We start from the raw sequence: 16,039 nt of genomic DNA, 5'->3' as shown, positions 1-16,039 counted from the left end.
GGAGACATAAGAGCTGCTGTACGTACATGCATTGATTGATAGATTGACTCACCTCGCCTGCTCCGCAATGATCAGCGTTTGCCGTATGATAATGATAAATCACCCTCTGTTTCTGTATAGCTAGTGCTACTCTGCAGCCATGCAGTGCCAGTGTGTGTGCTCCAACTCCCGCCGGGATGTCGTCACCTCCGGTACATGCTGGGCTATAGGAAGTGTTGTTCCCCTGTTTTCCCTCCCCATGGCCGGTATCGGTTGCAGCAGCAGCCCGTTACCACCACCGGCAACGAGCTGTGGTTGCAAGGGCATCCGCTCCTGCCTGCTGTGCGAGTCTCCGGGACGGGCATTGCCAAGGGTGGCACACCAGGTAGGGTTACTTCATGTTTGTATGGCTGCTCATCAATAGTCACTGGCTTAGATTTGAGTTGCGGAAAGATCCTCTTCAGTCAATTTAGTTATGTTGAACTACAAGTCCCAGCACACCCATTAGTGATCTAGAATTAGTCATCCTGTGACTCTTCAGTTATTATGGGGATTGCAGCTACACTTCTGCCCACACAGAGGAGCAATCAGTGGCTGGCAGCATGTTACATGGAAGTTAAAGTGCCAGTGCTTCCCAAGCTCAGTCCTCAGTGCACCCTAACAGTCCAATTTGTATGGATATCCATGCTTGAGCACAGATGACTTCATTAGTACTTCAGTCAATTTGAGTAAACCATTTGTACACAAGTATGGATATCCTTAAAACCTGGAGTGTGCTTTGAGGACTGAGTTTGGTAAGGAAGGGGGGAGATCTGAAATGCCTTTAAATATATTTTATTTACCCTGCATCACTGAGTGGGCATGAAATCAAGTCAAACTTTGTATTGTCAATGAAATGTCAACATTAGCAGTAGGGATAGACTTACCTCACAAGCACATTGTCAACATTCTGAACATGGTAAATGTCGACATAATGACCATGTCGACATTCTCATGTCAACCTGTTGAATTTTATCTTAAAATACCGAACCCATTGGGTGGTCCGTGGCCACTTTTCTGTGAGTATAATGTCTGGGGAGAAATTCTCCTGGTTTCATTTGACGTAAATAAGACACAAAAGGCATCTGGATTAAAACCTTCTCCGTTGGTGTACAATTCTCTGTGCTGTCAGCACCTATAGTACACACGGGTTGGGTATGGGGGGGAAGCAGTCAGGAAGACGACGGTCTAAATGCCGACCGCCAGCTTCCAGACTGTCTGATCCCGGAAGGGGTCCAATGATAGGCGCCGAAATCTCAACGCCTGTCATTATCCTGACGCCCGGCATACCTAATGAAGTTAAGGTGGGCGCAGACAGCTGCGGGTGGGAGGGGTAGGGGGGGACTTAGAGTTAGACAAAGCCCCCTACCCCCGGGATGGTTAGGGGGAAGGGGGGGTGTTACGGTTAGGCATCCTTAGGGATGGGTTAGGGGGGGGAGAGGGATAGGGTTAGTTTTACTTACCTAAATCCCCTGTCGGGATCCTCACTGCTACCGGTCGTCCAGCGTCGGGATTTGAACCGCCGGCCATGCATACTGATTCCGGGTATTGGCTACCGGCACCTGCTGGTAAGTACCCTGCCCTTAAACCTGACCCTCCCCCACAGCCTAAATATAAGCCAGCGCTGGTATCTCGAGTGCCAGGATGCCAACTACACTTCATACACACTCTACTAGTTATCATAGTGACAACTTTTGGTACTAGAACTGACGTTAGTCTGCACACTGTTAGTGCATATGCAAATACATGATGCTTTGAATGAAACGTTAATGTTTTTAGATTGGCACATTCTCTATCATATATATATATATATATATATATATATAACATTTTCCCCCAAGCATAATTGTGTAAGCCATTTCACTCTATTGTTTATGTTGTTTTGCAGCCAAAGTCATTTGTATACATTCCGGAGAAAGGCATAGCTCAGGGGATAAGAAACACGGATTCAGCTGGGTGGTGGTTCCCGTTCCCTGGTGTGAGTTTGATAGAAGATTTTGTGACAGAAAATGAGGAGAGAGAGCTGGTACATGCCATGGATCAGGAGGAATGGAGAATATCACAGTCTGGGCGAAGGAAACAGGTAAATATAATTTACAGCACAGTATGGTACATTAAGACATTAAGAAACAGCCTTGGACATTCTTACATAGATAAGTTATATTTCCATGGGGTCTATTTATGTAGAACATGAAGTGGCTACTAAAAGATATCGCATTACATCGATGCAATATATAGTGATATTTAGTAGCCATTCATGTACACTTACCTCTCCGACGTCTTCATGCGCTGTCCAGCCCCTCCGCGATCCCTGTACACAGTGAGAATACAGACATATCAGCCCGATATGCCCGTTTCTCACTGCACATGCTGCAATGGATGCTGGATAAATGAGACAGAGCCAGCACCAGGTGCCGGGCAGACAGCAGGGATGCTAATTCCCTGCTCTGTTCGGCTTGCGGTACAGATTACACCATCCTCACATGGCGAATCTGTACCACAGGAGAGAAATGGAAAGCTGAGCTTTCCGTTCCTTCATGAATCGCGCTCACCATACAATAGTATGTTGATGCAATGCAGGCATGGAGCGGGGGGTGCAGCTGGAGAAGTAATATACTTCTCTACGGCAAACTAGCTCCATGTATAGCACGAAGCAGAGAAGAGCTCTGATTTCAGCTAAACAGGGCTCTTCCATGCTTCATGAATAGACCTTCATATATCTTAACCCAGTGGTTCTCAAATTCGGTCCTCAGCACCCCCACACAGTTCACATTTTCCAGGTCACCCAGCAGGTGCACAGGTGTTCTCATTACTCACTGACACATTTTAGCAGATTCGCATGTGGAGCTAATTATATCACTTGTGATTCTGTAAGGAAATCTGGAAAACATGCATTGTTTGGGGGTCCTGAGGACCGGGTTTGAGAGCCTGTGTCTTAACCTATGAACCTTTTAATTAATGTGCTTCTGTGCACCCTATTGTATTATATTTCTCCTATCAGTGGTTTTAAAAAATTGGTGCCTATACAGAAATCTGTAAAACAGGGTTCAAAAAAATCCAGGCATAAGGTTACCCTGGCAACATATTAACAGGGGTGCCCAGTTGTCCTGAGTGCTGGTTCAGCTACATACCCATGCTTTGACTCTCACTGCTAGAGTGGAGGTAATGGTGACACAGACTCTCTCATCAATCTGAATGATTGTGTTGCACTTTGATTAGCTAAGAGACTGTTACAAACTGTGATGTCTCTCAAGAGAGATTTGCTGGAATCCTCCTCTCGTGACACTGAACCAAGCAGTGCACTTCAGTAGGCTAGAGCTAGCCAATGTGTTCTGGAGCTCATCGCTGATGCCAAGTCCGCCCTAAGAACCATCTCACATGCAGCAAAAATAGGTCATTTTTCTCTGAAAAAGTTTTTAGTTCACTCCTAAATGTTGTCCGTCTCTTCTGATCCTTGAATAAACTTGTTAACAATGAAATCATTATAGTCATTAGCAATGACTTTTTTAAGAGATCACAGTATTGATCTTGTGTGATGCAGTGTCCTGGTCACTCATGTGATACTGTTTTATACTGCATTTATACCGAAATTCCGGGTTCCAATCCGGATCAGACCCGGAATTTCCCCAGTGCCAACCCAGGATATTCCTGAGTTGGCGCCGTTTACACCGGAGCCGGATCTGCAGAGACTTGAAGTGGATGGCTGGAGATGTAGTCATCTCCAAGTGCCACTGAAGCAGGCCTATCGACAGGCATGCGGCACGATCCAGGTCACCGTGACCCGGATCGCACCGTTTACACTGCAGGGTTTTACGGGTTATTCCCATGTTAAACCCTGAAAGTTATCTGGGTTGGATTGCCGGGTCATTCCACCCCGGAATCCAACCCTGTCCCCTTTTACAGCAAGGAGCTACCCGGGTTAACCCTGCAATAACCTGGGTGTTAGCTCGGGTGTAAAAGGGGTATTGGTGATTGCAAAGCTGCGACTGGTAGGGGCAGTGTCAAATAGGGGCTCTCAGATGGAGAGAGCTAGTGGAAGGTGCACCTGTAGCACTGAATAATAATAAGGTTCCTCCTACACAGATTCAGGAATATAGGGCCTGATTCCCAGATGGACGCTTTTTAGTAACCGCATCTGTGCTAAAATATGCAAAAGCTGCAGAAGGCGTTTTATGTAAAAAGACGCCCACTACCGGCTTCTCTGATCCGATGCTGGGTCCGAAGACACAGCATCGGGTCATCTGCATGACCACTTGTCACGGCCGTGTATTTCATCCTTCTGGGCCAGTGAAGCTACACCCAAGGACCACTGACCACTTTCTGTAACGCTGGCCGTCGCCACCCCTTCCCCTGTCCCAAATGGCCGCAGTATGTTAATCATGCTGCAGTTTAGGGAGCACTGCGACTGTCATCGCAGACACAGATCTGCCCATTAGCAGAACAGGTCCTGCGCATGCACAGATCGCCAAACATCGGAAATATACGTAAACCATCGGGTTTGCGTACAACTCTGAATTTGGCCCATAGTGGGATGAAATACATTTCAAATGTCCTTATTGGTTTTGGAATTTCTGCCTAAGACGATAAGAGGCTATAAAATATGTAAAGTAAATATGGAGCAAATTTATTTGGTATAACAGTTGTACGAGCAGGGCCCTCTACCCTCTTGTGCTTCTCCTTACTTTACTTTCATCTACTTCTTACTCCCCACTATGCTCTGTTGGTAATTTGGGTGTTATGGTAGCTAATGTAGCAATGTATATGGTCACCTATTTGTTTATGTACTTTGTAAGGTGCTGGGGACACTTGTGGTGCCATATAAATAAATAAATGATGATAATAATATGGTGTGAAGACAATGGGTTGGCTGTACTCGCTCACATGTGGTGTATATTTAAGCCCATAGTGTTGCAAGAGCCGTATGTCTAGAGCTATGAAGTTTGTCTAAAAACAAACCGCAACGTATCTTCTGTAATTTTGCTGGGAGGAGTATAAAAGTGCATGACAATCTGAAAATGTTTTTTCATGAAATGTGCTATGTATTTTTAGTTAATGTATCCCATTTTAAAGCTGTTATTTAGTGTAGCCAAGCATGACTACATGTAGTTACAGATATTACCACTATCTCTATATTACAAAATTTTTGCTGACATAATGTACATTATAGTCCCTTCAATGTAGATACTGTATGTATCAGATGGTTGTCAATATTGTTTGCATTTAATTTATTATCACTGTTTTGTACACAGGATTTTGGTCCGAAGGTAAACTTTAAGAAACAAAAAATAAACGTTGGAAATTTCACCGGCCTCCCTAGTTTCAGCAGCGTGCTCTGGGAAAGGATGAAGATTCACACCGTCCTCCAAGGGTTCCTGCCTGTTGAGCAGTGTAATCTGGATTACAATTCAGACAGAGGATCCGCTATTGACCCTCACTATGATGACTCTTGGCTTTGGGGTGAAAGACTAGTTAGCTTAAATCTTCTTTCAAATACTTTACTTACTATGACAAGTTCCTCTGCTGATAGACTGCAGTTGATTTCTGCTCTAAATCACTGTTGTGACCCAAATGGAATCCTTAATCTCAATGTTAATGATTACAGTTCTGTAAATAATGCACAGCCTGACCTCCAGGACTGCACAGCACACGTTGAGCCAAAGGCTACCTTCATTGCACATAGTGACGTGGAAGTTGCTATATGTTTACCAAGAAGGTCTCTAGTGGTTTTATATGGAGAAGCACGTTACAGCTGGAAGCATGCTATTCAACGGGAGCACATCCAGCAACGCAGAGTTTGCAGTACATTCAGAGAGCTGTCTGCTGAGTTCAGTACAGGTGGCAAGGAGGAGAAGCTGGGACAGATGCTACTGGATATAGCACTAGGGTTCCAGGGAAAATCAGTTTAAAGTGTTTGATGTAATCTAGCAAATAACTTAATTTCCTCCCTAGATAAATTCCTGATCAATTTTGCCATGCATTACAGCAAAACTAACTGTATATCTGCCTCCTGGATTCCGTCGTCGGGATTAAGATAGGCGTCGAAACCAAAGCCTACTTTAAGTCCTGCGTTGGGATTGAGACCGGCACCCTAATAACTGCATCCCCATTTAACGGGTGCCATTTCTTCTTGTTCAGGTGCAACAGGTGTGACAAGACAACCAGTTGCATATATGACAGGTCTTCCCCTGTTAAGTCACAGTTCATATGACTGGTCTGTGATTTGCTACATAACAAAAATCACAAGTGTGTCCTAGCCAAAGATCGATACAGTGAAATGACAATAAATTGTTAGCCAATACTTGGTTATTTTAGCTAGTTGCTATTTTAACTTCTCTGATGGCATAAGAAATTGAGAACTTTACACTTTTGTTTTGTATCAACTTGTATATTAAGTTTATGCCCATTCAATGCCAAGTACTGATTTTTAATTAGCTCTATTAAATTATTTTCAAATTCTTGGGACATCACCGATACGATTGCATGCTAAACAGTTTTAAGATGAGCAACATTTATAATTACAGTTTTATAAACAACTTCCAGTAGTGCGCCATTTCTGGTATGTGTCTGTTTCTATATACAAATAGCATTAAAAGAACTAGCACTTAAAATATATTTTATAGTTATTATTTGAGTAGATGCAGTGTGCTAATGTTCCTCAAATTTCATGTATCTTCTCAAACATGTAAAGGCTGATCACCGAATAGGGTCATCTTAAAGCATATCTCTTGCCTATAGTATATAGTGGTGGCAGGCAGTTTGTGGTGGGAAGTAATATTTAAACCTTTCAATTTATTAGGACCTTGGAGGCACATTCACATAAAATGGCAGCCCCCACTGTGTACTGTACATGTGACAAGTGCTCTGGGATTAATCTATACTATAGAAGAAGCAAGCCTGCTCTCCTGGCTGACGTGTGGTTATAGACCTGAACAATCAGAAGGAATACAGGGTGCTCTAATGAAATAGAGACTGCCAGACCTTCCGACTTGATGCTGAAGAATACAGCTGTAAAAAATTCATAGTTAGCATAATTTTCTGGATGGGCGACATAGCAGTGGGGCACTGAAGTTGGCATGGGACAACAAAACACTACAGTGATCTGTCCACTGTGGCTGATGCTCTGTATTCCTACACAATTAGACTCATCTGAAGCAAGGCTTCACCTTCCCATGCATTTTTAGCTAATCAGTCATGATCCACTAGTAAACTGACAGACTATTTGGCCATGTCTGCTGTAACTAATAGCAACCAGACTTTTTTTTATTCTAGTGCAATGTAGACCATAAAAGCAAATACAGCAGGATCATGGTTATGGGTGATGTGTGACCATACATTTTTCTGTGCCTGCACAAATGTTCAACTCTATTTAATGACATATGAATTGTCTAAACTTCAAGAGTAGAACAGGAATTGGTTTGAATCATGCTCACTAGAGCGGCAAGGCTTTCACATGAAGACTATCAGGTTATGGCCAACTGGACCTTTCTCTCTCTTAAAATACACCATTAGGTCCTTACCCCTTCGCACACTGCTTCTAGGAGCATGGGCTACAAGGCACTCTGATTCTTGACAAAGACATCAGGAGCGTTGAAATGCATCGGACCATAGTGACCAGGGACTACTTTATAGGTTACACCTCAGGCAGCACGTGTTGGGTCTCACCTTGGAGTATGAGATTACCCGGAGTTTCAATCTCCTAAAACGGGTGAATATGTCAAACACCATCTGACCCATTGTGCCTATGTGTATGGTGTACCATCCCTGTTTTTTCTGTTTTATTTATATATCTTTTTAAGAATAAACATATTGGTTTTATACCCGATGTGTGGATGCTCCATACATTGTTCACGTTTATCCTTTCGTTGATTGAGGAGGTGTGACGGGAGTAAAAGAAACCTTTTATACGCATTTACACAGCAGGCTTACATGTTAGTATTATGTAAGCATTGTTTTTGTTATCATCTCTCCACGTTGGTGCTGTTTCTGTGATCCAGTGGGGAACACGACTGGTTATTAAAGTCGGGACTCTAGCAACACATTATTCCTCCTGTTAACACTGGATGGTGTTTCACAAAGAGACTATCCCTACAGTATTACACTATTGTGTGTTATTTTGTTTTATTACATGTTCGGAACTTCATATTGAACATGGAGAATTCAATGGACGTCAGATGTTAAGTATTTATACGGACTCTATGATTGTCCATACCATTTAGCGCATATTGATGTCAGTGCTCTGATTCTCCACTCCTGGCCCAGGTGTTATGTTACAGCACCTTAGTGTACAGCTACCCGCAAACCATTATTTCCACCAACATTCACATCCATTGTCATTTTAACCATATTACACAGAGCAGTATACCCAAGACAAGATCTGTGTGTCAGACAGGCTTCTTTTAGTGCTATCCTTGTAAATGCCATGGAAACATTCTGCCATTCGCTGTGATATATTGCTCGGTTTCTGTTAGTAGACTCTTCATTTCCCCAGCACACAATAATGTTACCTCCTGTCTCTCTGTGCATAGTAAGATACACTCACATAAGTCACTGAAAACTGCTATAAATGTATAACTTATACTGCCACGCTTACATACAGGTGAATGGCAATTTACAGAAACTCAGGCCAGTTCAGTCACACAGCCGAAAATGTTCATGCGGTACTTGCAATCTCTTGGCATCCAACCCTTACAGGGAGCAAATGCAGTATATAACATAATTCTTCATAAAAAAAGAAAGTTTTGCCAGATGAGGTAAAAATAGTTCTCTCTTTTTCTCTAATGCCCATAATGGACTATTCATCAGAATCTCCCTCTTCTGAACCAGACTCCTCCGCCTTCTGCGGCTGTTTGCCATCTGTGCTTGTATCTACAATGAAATACAAATAAAAACATAAGGCGAAAAGCTATGGGGGAAATGTATTAAAGCTTCTAAAGCAGGGATGGGGAACCTAAGGCCCGCGGAATCATTTGGCCTGGCCCTCTGGGCTTTTTTTTTTTCTGCTAGCCTCATCTGGCTAGCAGGGTGCCTAGAATGGCACCCTGCAGCCAGAATCTATGCAGCAGTGCCGCCAGGAGCGTCCTTAGGACGCTCCGGGCATTGCTGTAATTACTGGTGATTGTGGCCCTGTCCTGTGTGGCATCACACAGAGGGGGGTGGTCTGCATCAGGCCCGCGAATAATGTTATATAGATCAAAATGGCCTTCAGCAGAAAAAAAAGTTGATTATTCTATTAAGATTTAAGATGAACACAAAGGAAAATATGCTCCCAGGCATATTCTGTACAATCATTTTACCTTTTTCTTCTTTATTTGCTTTTTTAGCCTTTTTCTTCTCTTTTAATTTTTGCCTGTAGAGAAGCAGACAATAGTTATACAAAACAGTTATTCTGTATGCAAATACCTAAGAGTTGCCACTACCTGCACCAGATATATAAGAAAAGAAAACCAATACTAAATCCATGATATATAAATTGTCCCCTAACACTCTGTGTGCCACCTACCTAAAGGTGCGTATCCAGTAACAGACATAGAAATGACAGCACGAGTATGACAACGTGCAGTCGTTTCTATGTCTGATATGCCTACACTGACCGAGCAGGTGTTCAGTGTAGGAACATCAATCATCTGCAAACATGCTGAACCTGACGTTATCGTCAGGTTGTCCAGCATGTTTGCCTGATGATAGATGTTGGAAACGACCAACGGGCACGCGCAACGCTGGTCGTTTCCGACCTTAAAGTGCCCGATTTGCAGGCGATTGAACGATAACGATGCCGATGTTCAATCGGCTTGTTATATCGCTGAGTTGATGGTCATCTTTAGAGTCAACTTTTCTGGAGTTGTTTATTTCAAGTAATATTTTGTGACAAACCTCAATTGCAATATTATTTTAATAATTCCATGTTTCAAAATAAATACAAACATTAAGACATGTAAGGGGAGCTTCAATCATAAACAATAGCCAAAAAGTGGTGCCATAACAGTTGGGCAAAGGCACTTTGGGACCAAAAACAACACTAGTTTTCCCTCCCATCCCATACAGGTGAGCAGGAAAATGAGCAGTGTTGGGGTACCATCTAGTACATTGATGTGCGCAGCTGAACATCACAGACAATGAAATGAGACCTAGGCAAGAGATTTCTGTGTTATAAGATTTCCCCACAGGGAGCAACAAACAAGTTTGGTTTTCACCTCTATGTTTCTTCCTGATTGGTGACACAGGTGTTACAGCCAAAAGGACAAATCCTGGACCATTAGCTACAACCTGGAAAACAATGTATCATTGCTGAGTAAAGTCCAAAAATGCAGAAAGATTACCGTTTCAATCTGCGCTTTGCTGTTCTCTCGTCTGCCTGGATTTGGTTTTCCTTTATTTTCCTTTCAAAGTCTTCATCTAATTTTTGCTGTAATATGAAAAAATAATAGTTGACAGTTATGTGGTTAAACCTATTTTTTTCAAAACTGACCTCAAAAGTTGTTGATTTGTTTTTATTTAAAACTTTTAAGATTTTATTCTGTCAAAAACATATTTAGTTATTTCAATAAAAGAAAACGCCTTGGGGCTTCTAGAACCGCCGCTGGTGTTCCTAGGTCCCCATTGTAACGTTACCCCCCACCCCTCTGAAATCGCTATGGAACAGATGTCAGTGAAAGTCCCGCCCCATAGAAGTGGTTTAAGGTATGTCCTCATACAAAAGATTAAAGCAGCATATCACATTACATTTGTCTGATATTTATAGTCAAAATAGAAGCAAATATAATATCCACAAGGAGTTGCATATAATGTCAATATCAGAACATACATGAAATAAGACATTTGCGTGTTGGGATGGACAGTAAATAAATCATAGTGACACTATTACAAAGATTTGACAACCCTACAACTCCACCTGATGTTTCTTAATGTAAAAACATAGGGCCTGATTCAGACCCACTCGCGAGCGGCTGTCCGCTCGCAAGTGGGTCGATGGTTTGCACTGAGCATGCGCACGACGGAGGGAGCTCCGTCGTGCGCATGCGCGAGACTCGACGAGCGAAGGACTTTCCTTCGCTCGTTGTGTCTGATCAAAGGGGGCGTGCTGTCGATGTTGATTGACAACACGCCCCCTTTGGTGGGTGTGCCGGGGGCGTGCCTCCCAGACGGGGGCGTTCCCAAGGGAACGCCTACCGTCAGAAGCCGGCCCACTGACATCACTAGTGATGTCAGTGGGAGTGATTTTGGCTCTGATAGAGCCAAAATCACTCCAGGGCTTGTGGGCGAAAACCCCGACCACAGGCTTCTGGTCGCACTGGCGATGGTCAAGACCATCGCGACCATCATCCTGCACGCTCGTATGTGCTGTGGGTGGTGACCCACAGCTATACGAGCGTCCAGGAGGACGCTCCATTTTTATGGAGGACGGCCCTCATTCAGAGCGAGCGCTCTGCTCAGAGCGTCCGGCTCTGAATGAGGGCCATAGTCACATATATGATCCCCATTGACTGATATAAATGTGCTGAGTATCTAATGATTCCCTATAACCAAAGTGAGGAAGAGTCCGGACACCAGAAGGGCCGTGTGGTATATCCAAATAAATCAAGAGAAAGGTAAAATAAATAAGGGCCACATTAACTATCTATTATAGGGGGCTCCTCTAATAGAAATCTATTCTCATACCATAATGTATGTTTATGGGAATCTCCAATCCTCTTCTGAAGGTCAACTGGAAGGGTGGTATATAGCTTTCCCATGTATCAAAAAATGTTGGTGTTAACCTTTCCTTATCTAATGTGGTTTCCAACCAGTCCATATTAAATATATAAAATATTAAATCATTTTATTGTGACTCTATATACAAAAACACACAATGTCCTATTTGTATAGATCGTGCCCCAATCATGCTTCTCAGCAATGTATTTCAAGTTGTCTTTCAGTCTCGTTATGATTAGAGGGTAGGGGTGGGCAAAAAGCGACCCCCCAGCTGTTGTAGAACTACACATACCATCATGCCTTGCCACAGTTTTGCTATTTGGCCATGCTAAAACTGTTGCAAGGCATGCTGGGATTTGTAGTTCTACGACAGCTGGAGGGCCGCTTATTGCCCACCCCTGGTCTAGGGCTAGATTTACTAAGTGATGCTTTTCAAAGCACCACGCCTTCAGCAGTCTGCTGGATATAAAGCGCTGATAATATTAAACACAAAAACAGGTGTGTTTTGTATTTAATATTACTGACCCTTTTAAATCCAGTGGCTGAAGTGGCAGCATAGAATATCTAGCCCCAGGAGTGTGCCTACACTAATACAGGAGAATGCAAGAATCCCACTATCTCTCTACTGTCTTGAGCATCCATCAAGGATCATTCAGATTAAATACTACAACATCCAAGTTACTTGTTTGTATGATATAAAGAAAAAAAATTACATTCTCCGACATGACATCCATAAATTCCTGTCTTTGATACTCTCTGCGGCGAAGATGTCGATATACATGAAACTCTCCACTGCCAGCCCCAGCACTGGACCCTGAAAGAATAAATGTGAATACTACTATGTAAAGCTAATCATAACAAAAGTTAATTTTATCTAGAGAAAATTAAGAAAAGTACAACAGAAACAGAATAAATATTAACAAAAATGTGTACAACAATTACGGAAAAAAATAAAAGGGTAACACAATGGATAATTCAATACACAACTTGTCCAAAGAGCTTGCATCAGGACTTTTTTCACTTACAATTTAGCAGCCCAATGCATGTATGTTATATTCTAAGATACTGGGGTATAAGACTCCAAAGAAGGAGATGCCAACACTGCTTTTACATTGTTAATATTTCTTGCTGTTGAGAAACAACATTTAAACCTATCGGCACTTATACAATAATACATTTCTGTAAAGAGGGCAGCAAAACAGTTTTAACAAAGTAAAAATAAATGTAAAACAATAATAAAAAAAAAATCACTGTGTTTTTAAAGACCTGCACAGAAAAGCCTGCACCCTACTTGGCTGGGCACAGTCTGTGGCTGCCAAGGCTCCTGCTGTTGAAGTGTCCCAACTAATGTGTATGAGATGTCGACCAAAGACGTACTTTTGCACCACTGAACTTGGTACAGAGCCCACCTCTATGCATTTGCCACGGTTTAAGCTTTAACATTCTGTCTTCTACTAATTAGGGATCTTGTCTGCTGTGGGTTTCAACAGCAGATGTTATTTTGGAGTAGCATTCATTCCATATGTTCTTGTATCTTTGGCAATACATGTCCGCAAATGTCACTGTGCACAATTTCTTTTCTGGATTTCTATATTTAAACTGACAGCTCGTGGCAACTGAACCTGTGCTTGGCAAGAAATTTTTAGATGTTTTTGAAGATTGGTAGATGTGAAATAACCAGCCAGTTTATATTGCCTATTTACAGCCCTCTAGCACTCACATTTGCTGCTATGATGGGTCTTTTCCTTCCACTGCTCAATGCAATCCTACTTCAGAGTTTGCAGCTCCATTCTCTCACTGACATGTCAAAAACACAATTCTGCCCATTAGTTAAAAAGAATGTAGTAAGCCAAAAAAAAACTCTGGCAGAAAATAATCTATATTGTTGTACCTGCAGGAAGGCATGTAAAAGCCGATCAATTAAAAGTTGTCTAAAGCAAGAAACCCCCTTCAAATCACAATAGAATCGAGCTGTACAACATTCTCTTATGTGTGGACCAGTCTTGTACCTTCTTGTCTAGGACAATCTGCACACAACCGGACCACAATTCTGGACTGGGATACATGAAATCTGTCTATCATACAAATTATCGCCACTGTTTTCTGTAGATCATTCAGATGTCTATTTATTATTTTCATGGAAGTCTGGTGTATACTATAGTATATTTAGCAAAAATAAAGACAAAATAACTTTGTTACTATCAGAAAGAACCTAAGATTTATAGCGATATTTACCCATAACGTCTCTGACAAACTCTGGGGCGTTCCGCGGCGTCCATTCTTTTGGCCTCTCGGGTATTGGAGCAGGTTTATCCTGTAGGAGATATGTTCATGTTCAATGTGATGTGCTAGCAAGCGATGCCGCGCTGCGCAAATATTGGCCATTTATGGCAGTGCCCACATCACAAGTTTTCCTTCACGACCCATAGCGGTGTGGAAGTGGATAGATCCCCTTCAGTATTTGTACCCTGACGTCATCAGTTACTGTCCAACTCATTCCTTACTATTCACGTGGACATAGAGGAGGAATATAAACCTGTGGCAAGCGAAGCGAGCCACAGTGACCGAAGCATGGAGAGCATAACGAGTCCGCGAGGGGATAACTTTCTTCTTTTGGTGGCCTTTGTGGGCATGGAACCACACTTCCGCCCTCACTTTACATCACTTCCAGGTGCAGATACTGAAGGGGAAAGGTATATTTCCCCTTCTGGATTTGTATATGAAAGTGCCGTGTAGTAAGGGTGGAAGTGCGGTTCCCTGCCCACACAGTTCACTAAAAAAATTAAATTGTTCGCTCGCAACGCTTCGAGCTCGCCACAAGATTATATTCCCCCTCTATGCCCACTTGGATGGTAGGGAACGCCGATGGACAGTACCTGGTGACGTCAGGGTACAGAAACTGAATGGGATCAAGCTGTAACCATACTGGATCTATACCTTTCCCTAAAGGTCTGAGTGAAAACTTGTGACGCAAGTGTGAATCTGGTTGCTAAAGGCAAAACCTCCACTTTTCCTTTTTGGAAGTGTTAGTAAATCCCTCCTCAGCTATCAGCGCTGTAGGGCACTTTTACATACTCATCACTTTGTGTTACGGCCAGGATTACTACTAGTCACCATAATAAGATAAGCCTGTCAGCTCACCGGATTCCTCATCAGCCGCTCCAGCCTCAGCCTCTGCTCGTCCGTGGCATTTTTGGGGATAATCAGTGGCTGCGGCTCTTTTTTAGGCCTGGTTGGCTTAGGAGCACCAGCTTCTGCCGCCATGGTACCTTTTTCGTGTTGTTTACATCGACGCGAGCTGATGACGACATTAACAACGTGCTAGGTCCGCGGCACCCACTCGGAGCTCTGTGTCTTCTTTGCCCGGCAACGTCAGAGGCCATTTTCTCGGAGACCAACAGCTGCATTGAGATACGGTACAATAAGGCGTCGTCAAAATGTTGCGCAGAGTGGATACAGGAATCGAGAGCTATTCGGTCCCTAGTGAATAGAAATATGTTTAAATGCAAAAGGCGCTTCTTTAAGTAGTGACTTAGTGACTGTCAAGGAAATGAAAGAGTTCTGTTATAATATTTGTTTATACCATGAGCGCAATTGGTGTCTAGACTTAATAAAGGATGCCAAAATGTTTCTTATCACTTAGGCCCCCATTTATTAACGAGTTTTGTTCTTTAAAACTTTTCAGTGATAAATAACTACTGTCTGTATTTATTATAGCTTATAGCGCTGTTTTTAAGCAGCGCTATCAGCACTTTGCTCCCTCATAGCAGATGGCTGGAGCATGAATTTATCAACGAGCGCTATGTATAAAATAGTGCTCATTTATCTTATTTCAATTCGTTGGGCTCTACCTGCTGATATCAAAAAGAAAATACAGTAGAGAACTACCAGGGTGCAGCAAAATAAATAAGCTGCCTGTCCTTAGATGAGGGTACACTCGATCCCTCTAGCATACTAAGAGGGGTATTTAATATAAAACATAAACTTCGCTGTTGAAGTTTACGTTTCATATCAGAGCTTTTACCTCGGATAAAGTATCGTGCGCGCGCCCGCTTATCCCCGTATTCAATATGAAACCTACGAAAACGGGAGCTTGCGAAGTGGGATTTGCGTTAAATTACGAAATTTTCCTTAAAAAAATTGTAGGACCTCCCTAAAGCTGTAAAAACATGGGGGATCACTATGGGTACCCCCGTTTTTAGCCTGCAAATGAAAGTCGGAGATTTAAATAGCTGCGGCAGGTGTTTTTTTCCCGACATTGAAGAAGTGATGCAGAAGAGCACTCAGGTTTTTTTCGTTTTTTAAGTGGTCCCATCAAATTTGGGGTACATGA

The 16,039-nt window shown here is 42.7% G+C and overlaps 3 protein-coding genes across 3 annotated transcripts in view; 1 reads left to right on the top strand and 2 right to left on the bottom strand.

Annotated features, from left to right (window-relative positions):
- The window catches only part of LRWD1 (leucine rich repeats and WD repeat domain containing 1), a 37,334-nt gene extending 37,116 nt beyond the window's left edge, over positions 1 to 218 (bottom strand). The window contains exon 1 of the mRNA XM_088454713.1: positions 53 to 218. The gene's annotated coding sequence lies outside the window, so the exon portion shown is untranslated. The remainder of the gene's footprint in view (positions 1 to 52) is intronic.
- Positions 214 to 6,622, top strand: ALKBH4 (alkB homolog 4, lysine demethylase). The gene is made up of 3 exons (XM_088454726.1): positions 214 to 364; positions 1,907 to 2,101; positions 5,268 to 6,622. The coding sequence occupies exons 1-3, from the start codon at positions 239 to 241 to the stop codon at positions 5,922 to 5,924; spliced, it is 978 nt and encodes a 325-aa protein (XP_088310852.1). The 5' UTR covers positions 214 to 238; the 3' UTR covers positions 5,925 to 6,622.
- Positions 6,371 to 15,037, bottom strand: PRKRIP1 (PRKR interacting protein 1). The gene is made up of 6 exons (XM_088454737.1): positions 14,848 to 15,037; positions 13,942 to 14,020; positions 12,420 to 12,520; positions 10,335 to 10,420; positions 9,312 to 9,364; positions 6,371 to 8,883 (listed from the first exon to the last, which is right to left on the bottom strand). Exons 1-6 carry the CDS (start codon positions 14,968 to 14,970, stop codon positions 8,810 to 8,812), a joined length of 516 nt encoding a protein of 171 aa, XP_088310863.1. The 5' UTR covers positions 14,971 to 15,037; the 3' UTR covers positions 6,371 to 8,809.
- Between the last annotated feature and the right edge of the window lie 1,002 nt (positions 15,038 to 16,039).

The sequence above is a fragment of the Taudactylus pleione genome, unplaced genomic scaffold (assembly GCF_031769625.1).
Source record: "Taudactylus pleione unplaced genomic scaffold, aTauple2 ptg000040l, whole genome shotgun sequence".
Classification (NCBI taxonomy): Eukaryota; Metazoa; Chordata; class Amphibia; order Anura; family Myobatrachidae; genus Taudactylus; species Taudactylus pleione.
Note: the sequence above shows the minus strand (reverse complement) of the source record. Positions and strands in the feature narration are given on the sequence as shown.

Bases quoted from the DNA above. Each gene is read 5' to 3' on its own strand.
- ALKBH4 (XM_088454726.1), top strand. From the start codon at position 239: ATGGCCGGTATCGGTTGCAGCAGCAGCCCGTTACCACCACCGGCAACG. The intron at 365-1,906 runs GTAGGGTTACTT...GTTGTTTTGCAG, and splicing joins TGCCAAGGGTGGCACACCAG to CCAAAGTCATTTGTATACAT. The intron at 2,102-5,267 runs GTAAATATAATT...TTTTGTACACAG, and splicing joins AGTCTGGGCGAAGGAAACAG to GATTTTGGTCCGAAGGTAAA.
- PRKRIP1 (XM_088454737.1), bottom strand. From the start codon at position 14,970: ATGGCGGCAGAAGCTGGTGCTCCTAAGCCAACCAGGCCTAAAAAAGAG. The intron at 12,521-13,941 runs GTAAATATCGCT...TTATTCTTTCAG, and splicing joins GTTTGTCAGAGACGTTATGG to GGTCCAGTGCTGGGGCTGGC. The intron at 9,365-10,334 runs GTAATCTTTCTG...GCTTCTCTACAG, and splicing joins GCAAAGCGCAGATTGAAACG to GCAAAAATTAAAAGAGAAGA.